Genomic DNA, 10,000 nt, shown 5'->3' with positions numbered 1-10,000 from the left:
AAGCCTAGTATCTGCCAGAGGTTGTTGTTGTTGTTGTTGTTGTTGTTGTTAACTTGTCCGACCCATCGCGTTCCTTCAAGTCTGGACGGTCTCCGGTTGAGTAAACACGTTAAGGTAATCTCTCGACTAGTACTAATAATTTAATACTTAATACTAATACTTTATGGGACATAAAATGAAGCGGCAACAGCATCCACTTTTTACACAACCTGGTGAAGTCCTTTTTTAACATTGTCTGCTAAACAAATCTCAATCCAACCGTTGTAATACCAATAAAAATGCAGTTGTTTTTATTTTGACGTGAGTCTGTGACAAACAAGAGTCCTCAGATTAGTCTGGAGTGAAAAACAGCGTCTGTATCTCGTCTGCAATCGCAGCAGCACCTCGGTGTCGTCTCATAACAAAAACGTGCCCAGACACCTCCAACGCCTCGGAGCGTGTGTTTACTGATGACTGTGACGGTGTGTATCATCATCATCATCATCATCATCGTCGCAGCTTCTGTGGTGAAGCAGGAGATGATACGTCTCTTTTCGCCCTCAGATCCCGTTAATGACTGAGCTCCACACTCGGTCGCCACATTTTACACATCGGACTCGTCTTTGCTTGTTTTATGTTCTCAATTCAGTGTCTGGTTTTTAATGTTACAGTGAACAAAGTGATCACCTGACAAAATCTACACCGAATAAGGTCTGGGATATTTTAAGAATATGTTTGCAGCAAAATGCTGCTGTTCTGTTTAATCACTCACTCTCCTGAACCAAAGTCCACAGAGAAAACCAACGCTTTAACATTACAGACACACAGCAGTCGTCGCTGTTGTCGATCCGCCGCCGCCTCCGTCAGTACGTTCCAGTTTGTCATCTGTGAGATCGGATCGTTCAGATTGACCTCAGATATCTCCCGTTTATCCCCCGTGAGCTAAAAACACTGATGTTCTCTGCAGACTTTGGAGCGTGTGAGCACGCTGGTCATGAAAATGTTGTCTCACAGTGAGATGAACTGATGAAACATGTCCACAACTGGCTAGAATCTGGTATTTGTCCTCGTGTCCTTGCTGGCAGCCATGTTTTCATGTCTCATGCTGGATCTGACTATGTCACAATACACACACACACACACACACACACACACACACACACACACACACACACACACACACACACACACACCTGCTCGTTACACATTCCTCCCGTGTCGTCAGCTGTGATTGGTCGATATCCAGGATGACCGGGGCTTATTCTCCCTGACAGACCATCTCATTGGGCTGCTGTCAGTTTGGCTTTGACTTGACTTTCTTTTCACCTGTGTTCTCCTGTGTGTGCGTGAACGTCGTGTGTGTGTGTGTGTGTGTGTGTGTGTGTGTGTGTGTGTGTGTGTGTCTCATGTACACACACACACACTCTGTGTTTAGTTACACTCTTACCACTGTGTGTGTGTGTTGCTCAGCAGCGAGACTCAGAACAGGTAAGAGTCTGGTTGGATCTTTTCAACATTTAAATCATTTATATATGTATATATATATATATATATATATATATACATATATATATATATATATATATATATACATATACTGTATATACATACATGTATATGTGTATATATGTATATAGATATAACCATAAAACTATACATCTAACTATAAAACTGTGATCATTAGGGTTCGAGCAACAAGGTTGCAAGAACCCTATTGAAACTGGAAGGATTATTATTATTATTATTATTATTCTTATTATTCCCCCAAATGAATCGCATTTTTGAGGCCTTTCCCATACCCCAAAACTCACAGATTTTTGTGACCGCATCAATCGTGGTGTAAATTTACGTCTGAAAAAGGTTCGGGGAATGTTCGTTGAAAATTGAATGTGGGAGGGGCCAATAAGTGCGGCGCCACCTGTCCAAATTCACCATGACCAACACAAATATCGCACATGCACGAAATTCGGTACACATGTGTAGTGGGTCAGGATGAAGAAAAAATTACATTATGACCATGATCCAAACCCAACAGGAAGTCCGCCATCTTGGGTTGATTGGCGATTTTTTGGCGATTTTGGCGAATTCGCAGCAATGGTATTTGAACTAACTCCTCCTAGAGTTTTCGTGCGATCACCTTCAAACTTGGTGAGGTCCCTGTGGACCAGTTGAGGAGCTCACGGTATCAAAAGTTTTTTCAAATGTCACATGGCGCGCGAGATAGGGGGCGGCAAAGTTCGTGATGATTCTGATGTTTCGCATCAGAAAAACAAAACTCTTATAACTTTGCGATGGAAGGTCCGATCCGAACCAAACTTGCTATGATTGATGATGGGCCATGGCTGAAGACGTCTATGAAAAAACGGTGAAGTTTGAAAACAGCGCCTCCTTGTGGTGAAAGAAAATACACAAAAAAAAAGTTTTTTTACGATTTCGGGAATAACTTTTACACAGATAATCGTACCGCACTCAAAATTGGTGACAACAGTCAAAACACATGGTAGATGATGCGTGATCAATATGACGACAAATCGTTTAACGGTGTTGCCATGGCAACGACGCAAAGTCGGATTTTTGGGACAAAAAATCAAACTGCTACAACTTCGCAAATCCTGGTCCGATCTGAACCAAACTTGCTAGGATTGATGATAGTCCGGCCCTAAAGACGTCTATATGAAAATATTCAATTTCGAAAACAGCGCCCCCTGGTGACAGCAGACAGTATGACAGCTTGTATTTCAATTATCTCCTCCTAGAGCTTTTGTGCGATCACCTTCAAACTTGGTGAGATCAATGTGGACGAGTTGAGCATCAAAAGTTATCAAAAGCTTTTTAAAATATTGTATGGCGTACCAGATAGGGGGCGCCAAAGTTGGAGATAATAATAATTTTTCACAACAGACAATGAAACTCTTATAACTTTGCGATGGAAGGTCTGATCCCAACCAAACTTGCTATAGTTGATGATGGTTAGTTCCTGAAGACGACTGTAATGCTGAAACGGTACATTTTGAAAACAGCGCCTCCTGGTGGTGGTAGAAAATTCTAAAAAAACAAACTGTTACAACTTTGCCAATCCTGGTCCGATCTGAACCAAACTTGCAAGGATTGATGACAGTCTTGCCCTGAACACGTCTATATGAAAATATTCATTTTCAAATACAGCGCCCCCTGGTGACAGCAGACAGAATTACATTTATAGTTTTTGATGCTGCTCCAACAGGGATTGTTGTATCCACTTGAAACTTAGTATGTGGGACCCCAGACCCTTCCTCAACATGTCCGTAAAAGGTCACCTCCCTACAGGAAGTGGAAGGCCCAAAACAGGAAGTAAAGTCTTACATTGTCCGATTGACACGAAACTGGATATGTGAGTTACGGGACCTTCCCTGAACATGTTTCCGGAGACGAACAGGAAGTCGGCCATTTTAAACAGGAAGTGCCCTCTAACTTTGCTGTACGTTGTCCGATTTGCACAAAACCTTATATGTGACACCAGGGACCTGTCCTGAGCATGTCCGTAAAAGGTCACCTCCCTACAGGAAGTGTAACACCCGAAACAGGAAGTAAAGTCTTACATTGTCCGATTGACACAAAACTAGATATGTGAGTTACGGGACCTTCCCTGAACATGTTTCCAGAGACAAACAGGAAGTTGGCCATTTTAAACAGGAAGTGCCCTATAACTTTGACATACGTTGCCGATCCCCCCCGAAATTTGGATCGACATGTGCGGGGACGCCGCTGAAAATAACTAGTACTGAAAATAACTAGTACCGCGCGCGGTGAATGAACGGGTGAGAGCGCGAGGCACGCGGGGAGCCGTGGCACACGGCGACCCGCGTGGGTCGGCTCGAACCCGTTCAGAACCGCGCGCGGTACTAGTTATTTTTTTAGTTTGTTTTGTCTAACATTGATTTCATGTGTGTGGTCGACATTTTAATCAAGATTTAAGTGAAGATAAATCCTTTATTAGGAAATCCACATAAAGAGGATTAATCATAATAAACATGCATTTCCACATATATAAAAAAATTACAATAAGATACTACAAAGAATTAAAAAGTATATTATATATAAATACTAACTTTTATTTTGAAATGCTGTCAAATGTCATTGTAAATATTGTTATTTCAATGTTTTTTTTCCAACCAACCAACCAACCAATTTATTGAGCAGTCAAATCAATTAACAAACCCGCTCACAATCAACCAACCAACTAACCAATCAAATGTACTAACCATCCAATCAACCAAGCTTAAAGTTGCTAGCAATGTAAATATTAATAGTATTCTTACTAACGTAGTGCGACTGTGTCGTCCACCAGGTGAGCGTTCTGACCGACCAGGTGGAGGCGCAGGGAGAGAAGATCAGAGACCTGGAAAGTTCTCTGGAGGAACATCGTCAGAAACTGGCCTCCACCGAGGAGATGCTGCAACAGGTGACACACACACACACACACACACACACTCATTGGGACAGTCTAAACCAAACCTTATCCCTACCCTTAACCATAACCAGTTAATGCCTAAAGCCCCGCCCCTCAGTCAAGGATCATTGGCCAGATTTCGGGTTCAGATCTGGTCCTTCCAACAGATTATCTGGCCAAATTACCCTGCAGTGTGAGGGATTAACAGACGCATTTTTTTTTGAACATCATCAGATGGGTCACGCGGTTGGTGTAGTGGTTAGCACTCTTGCCTTTGTAGCAAGAAGAACTGGGTTCATGACCCGAGTTTGCATGTTCGCCCCGCGTGTGCGTGGGTTTTCTCCCACAGTCCAAAAGCATGCAGATTTGGGGATTAGGTCAATGGCGTGCTGTGCCAATCTCAGCTGACAGAGGACAAAAGGTCCATCGGAGTCACATGATGGTACCAGAAGGGTTAACTGAAGCACTATTCAAATCGTAAATTTAACCAGTTCCTCAAAGATGAGCTTGTATCTCATTAGGACCATGTTTTTGGTCTCCATGAGGACTTCTGGTCCTGACAAGGTCAGTGTTTATGACGGAAGAACAAACACACAATAAAGACCGGCTTTGAAGAACCATTGCATTGCTCTGTTAAAGCTCCGTCGTGATGAGAGTTTTGGGCCTGTAGGTGTGGACTAATGGTCCTGTAAGTCCCCGTTCTGCATCACACTGTCCTCATGCTCTTTAATGAGACACACCCCGAGGACTGATACTCAGCAAAGTCCTCAAGATCTAACGAACATGAACATGTGAGAGTTTTAGATTCTGACCGGAGCCACAAACGTAAAAAACAAGGTTTATTTTACCTGAATTATGGTTTTCTAGAAATGTTGTAATTTACTGATGCTGTGGTTCTAGAAGAGAAGAAATAAATTAGCAATAGCTTCTTACAATGCAGGATGTTCAAAAGACACGAGGCAAACGTCAGGTAATAGTGAATGAGGTTTGAATGAGGCAGAGAAAGTAGGAGGTGCAGCGGGAGCACATGGATGTTGAGGATGAACCTGTTCATCTTTGAGCAGCAAATACTGTGGAACCTTTCCGTCCTCTCAGGAAACTTTCACTTATCCTTCCAACAGGTGTCCAAACCTTTTTTTAACAAGATTATAAAACAGATTCCTGAAGGCCAATGGTCCAGGTCCAGACCTCTCTATGGACTTTGGTGACAGGTTTACAAAGTGTCACAAAGGTCGTCTGAAACTCTCTTCTCCCGGGATCAGTGTCACCTGGGGGATCTCTAGTAATATGTAATAGTGATATCCATGAGTCAGATATATCATAACAGGAGATGAACGCATGAATCTATCTGTCACAGCCGGGACTCAAAGAGCAACTCCTTAAGGCCGGGGCTGATGTTCTGTCCCAGTCTGTCCCAGGTCATAAATAATACGTCATAAAACCGAAGCTGCGGTCGGACTTTGGACACGCCAGGTTACTGGGGGTCGGCTGTCATCACAAGTTCTCCTTATCAAACTCCCCGATTTCAATGAATCTTTTTTATTTAACAAAAACAGTTCATTTGAATACTTAGGTCAGCCGGTGTTTTTTTTACTCCACGAACCCATGAGGAGCGAGCACGACAAGAACTCTGTGTCAGAGAGACAGAATAAAGCTCCTGTTTCTGCTGCTCCACACACTCGTCTTTGTCCTCGTCACTGTCAACAACACTGTGAGACATGAAAAAGACCTCAGACGCTGAAATAAAGGCGCTCTGTCTTTAGCTTGGAAAACGTCATTCGTACCATGCGTCTGTTTCCATTAAAACCTTCTTTTTTTTTTTGCTTTCATTTATATCGAATAAAACGAACAGATTTTCTTCCATATTTATTGAAATAATTTAGGGTTTAATAGAGTTTTGTTGTTGTTGGCCGGACCTGCGGACCTGGGAGTGACGTCACTCCCGAGTTCACCTCGTTCCAGTTGAGAAGTCGTGAGTGTGAATGTACAGTATGTGCAAAGTCTGGCCCGTGGGCCAATCGTGGCCCTCAGTCAGATTTCATACGGCCCGCAGCTTCTGTTTTATAATTAAAATAATTGTATTATTTCAATATAATATTGAAAGTCGTCCCTGGTCATCGGCCAGAGTCCCGGGTGTCACTTGACAGATTCATTATGGAATTAGATTTGTGTCAATATTTTCAAACAACTCTTTTTAAGAAGCAAAAAAAAAAATTCAAAATATTTGATTTTATTGTTTGAAAATCTTTTTGAAAACAATAAAGTTACTAAAGTGCTGCACAACAAATAAAGAAAGTTAAAACACAATAAATAAATAAATTAAAAGCCATGTGATCAGATAAAACACTGAGACCACACAACTCTCACGCTGTGATGAAGAAGAAATGTATTTTCAAACAGTAAAATAAATATTTTTGAATGATTGATATTTTATTTGCTTCCATAGTTTAAATGTTATAACTTCCTGAAATAAAATGAAAAACTCATAAAATGGCAAAAAAAAAGAGGAAAAAACCAAGTGAAAGATTCTCCAACATTCTGATGAAGTGAGTGAGTGAGTGAGTGAGTGAGAGAGTGAGAGAGTGAGTGAGTGATGAGTGCACTCTGACTGAGTTTGTGCTTAAAGGATGTGTGGATTAGCACATTAAGGATTTATACCCTCCACTCTGAAAGATCACATGATGTCAACAGACGGGCAGCTTTAACTTTACAGACAGACAGACAGACAGACAGCTGACTGACTGTCTGTCTGAAAGGCCAGTGTCACTTACAGCAGGATAAGCCATCGTCTTTAGAGCTAATTCATCAGATATCTGCGCTCGCGCCTCAGCTGCCCCGACATTTGCTTTCCCCTCAATTATGAAGAGCAACATGTGACAGATTATGTGACAGATTATCCACTCTGCAGCGCTAACACTCGTCTGCCAAACTCAACAACAAGCACGACTAGTTTTACGACGCGTCGTCATGTCACACCCACTTCAAAGGATGAATTGACTTTTTTTCTTTATCCCGAAGTTTGTTTTTCAAGTGTCGTCACAATTATGTTTGCAGCTTTATCTCAAACTTAGACAAAAGGGACATTTAGCATTTTCCACCAACATTACCAGGAAGAATTCCTGGTAATCTGAGTGGTTTGTGTTTCCACCGCACCAACAGTCGGCTGACTGGGGGACAGAGAAGCGTCCACTCCTTTGCGACCGGTGTTTCCTTCAACACCCGCAGTCTATTGTCTCGTTGTGCTGGACGTCCTCCATTGTTGTCTTTTGTGTCGTTTGGTGGAATCAACCTTTAAAACTTAGAGAGAGAGAGAGACTCACAAGACTTTGAGTTAAAAAAGTTTTAAAAGTCTTGTGACTCGTTTAAAGTTTCAATCCCAGAGCCTGTACTAGGAGCTGCGTAGCCTGGTGAGTTAGGGATGGTCTGATTTTAATAAGAAATTGTAATCACACTCAGGGTCACTCAGGGTCACTCAGGGTCACTCAGGGTCACTCAGGGTCACGTACATACTGTCTTTACCTGCTCGTTTTAGACGAGCTGAGAGTTGAGAGTTGGTTTGTTTGTTTGAGTTTTAAAACCAGAGTCGTTTGGTTTTGAGGGAAGAGGAAGTGAGATTCATGTGGATGAGGAAATGAAAGCAACAGTTTTTTGTTTTTGTGGAGTGTCTGTGCTGTGGATTGTCTTTTAGGCAGTCTTTTCCTTTTCTCTCTGCCGCCATACCAAAGAAGCACAGACATATATTAATAGAGTCCTTAGCTCGCCTCTGTGTGTGTGTGTGTGTGTGTGTGTATATTTAGCTTTTTGGGGTCTGGGCCCCTGGACGGAGCTGCTCAGTCAGTGTGGGAAGAACATTGTCCTCGGTGGACTAAACATGCTGGACTCTCACAGCTCCCATCACTGATACATATGTATGTGTGTGTGTTTGTGTGTGTGTCTGTTTGTGTGTGTTGGGTTTTAAAGCCTTGAAATTGTTGTGTTTATGCTTTTGTTCCAGGAGCTGGTCAGCAGAACTTCTCTGGAGACTCAGAAGCTGGACCTGATGGACGAGGTGTCCTACCTCAAACTGAAGCTCACGGAGGTCGGCATGGACGAGAAGGACGGCGACGACGCGCGAGTACAGGACTCTGCGGACGCCAAGCAGAACAAAGCTGAGGTAGGGACTGCAGCGACATCATTAAAGCAGGATTTCTCACCCTAATTTAACAGCTTCAGAGTCAGATGTGTTGTCTCCACTGCCCCCTGCTGTCTGTAAGAGGAGAAACACACAACATCAGGGCCTCCGACCCAGGAGGTCTCATGAAGTCAAAAGGATAAAGAGGTAGACGATGTTTGCGGTTGTGTCATAAAAATATGTCGTCCGAAACTGTAGGGGGAGCTCTGTAGACGTGAAAAGTTCTCTTTTAACCATTTAATGAGCATCATGATAATCAGGCTGTCTGGATTTATTTTGATTTTCTGGCTGTGGAATTGTGCGGCCATCTGCCTAGACAGGTTGGGGTGAAAGGAAAGATGGGGGACAGAGGAGAGGTGAGGCAAAATTCAAGCACTTTCAATAACTCCAGTGTCTGTTTAAGGTTGATTTTCAATGAATTTTGTGAATATATTTTTTCCCCGAATTCATGGGAAAATCCATGGGTCCTTAAAATCCTTGAAAGTTTGTGAAATTTCAAACAAATGTCCAGGCATGTGAAAGTTTTTCCCCCAAGGGTCCTTGAAATCCTTGAAAGTTTGTGAATTTTGAAAAATAAATTCAAGGCCTGTTTTTTCCCAAATTCACAAACTTTCAAGAATTTCAAGGAGGCTGCCCATGGGTCCTTAAAATCCTTGAATGTTTGTGAAATTTGAAAGAAATGTCCAAGCCCATGAAAGTCCCCCCCATGGGTCCTTGAAATCCTTTAAAGTTTGTGAATTTGGAAAAATAAATTCAAGGCCCTTTTTTTGTCCAAATTCACAAACTTTCAAGGATTTCAAAGAGGATTCCCTTGGGTCCTTGAAATCCTGGATTGAATTTTGATTTTATGGCTGTAGAATTGTCAAAAATCTGAGAAGCTGAATCTCGTCTGTGATTGGACGGTCGTTCCCACAGGAAGTCCTGAGGTTCTACCCTAAGATCTTTTTCTGTCGTAAACACTGACCCTGTCAGTACCAGTAGTCCTTATGGAGACCAAAAACCTGGTCTTAATGAGGCGGAACCTCATCTCTGAGGAGCTGGTTAAGTTGAGTCATTAACTGGTTATGGTTAAGTTAAGGGATAATGCTTTGTTTATTAGTCTGACTCTCAGAAGCCTCAGAGGAATATCTGTATGAACATGATCCAGCGGTTTGGACGGACAGAGACTCTCATGTCCTACAGATGCTCGTGGACGGAGTGAGATAATCATCAGAGGAAGCAGACAAATAGAGAGAGAGAGAGAGAGGATGAAGCGATGACTGAGATGACAGACGGTGAAGATTGAAAGATCTGGATGCAAGTGAACATGCAGGACACACTTCAGGACGTGGTACCTCTTTATTCTCCTGTGTTGAAAACACTGACTTAACAGTAAAGCACGGTGTCCACTTTGTCCCACAGTGAGAATGATCCTGGTCAAA

General features: G+C 42.5%; 1 protein-coding gene across 1 annotated transcript in view; it reads left to right on the top strand.

The window, feature by feature from the left end:
- The window catches only part of LOC122763024 (liprin-beta-1-like), an 18,857-nt gene extending 9,984 nt beyond the window's left edge, over positions 1-8,873 (top strand). The window contains exons 3-4 of the mRNA XM_044018143.1: positions 4,307-4,420; positions 8,403-8,873. Coding sequence (XP_043874078.1) covers positions 4,307-4,420; positions 8,403-8,606 — 318 coding nt within the window. The 3' untranslated portion in view covers positions 8,607-8,873. The remainder of the gene's footprint in view (positions 1-4,306; positions 4,421-8,402) is intronic.
- The last annotated feature ends 1,127 nt before the right edge of the window (positions 8,874-10,000 follow it).

The sequence above is a fragment of the Solea senegalensis genome, unplaced genomic scaffold (assembly GCF_019176455.1).
Source record: "Solea senegalensis isolate Sse05_10M unplaced genomic scaffold, IFAPA_SoseM_1 scf7180000016339, whole genome shotgun sequence".
Classification (NCBI taxonomy): domain Eukaryota; kingdom Metazoa; phylum Chordata; class Actinopteri; order Pleuronectiformes; family Soleidae; genus Solea; species Solea senegalensis.
This window is presented reverse-complemented; position numbering and strand designations above follow the sequence as displayed.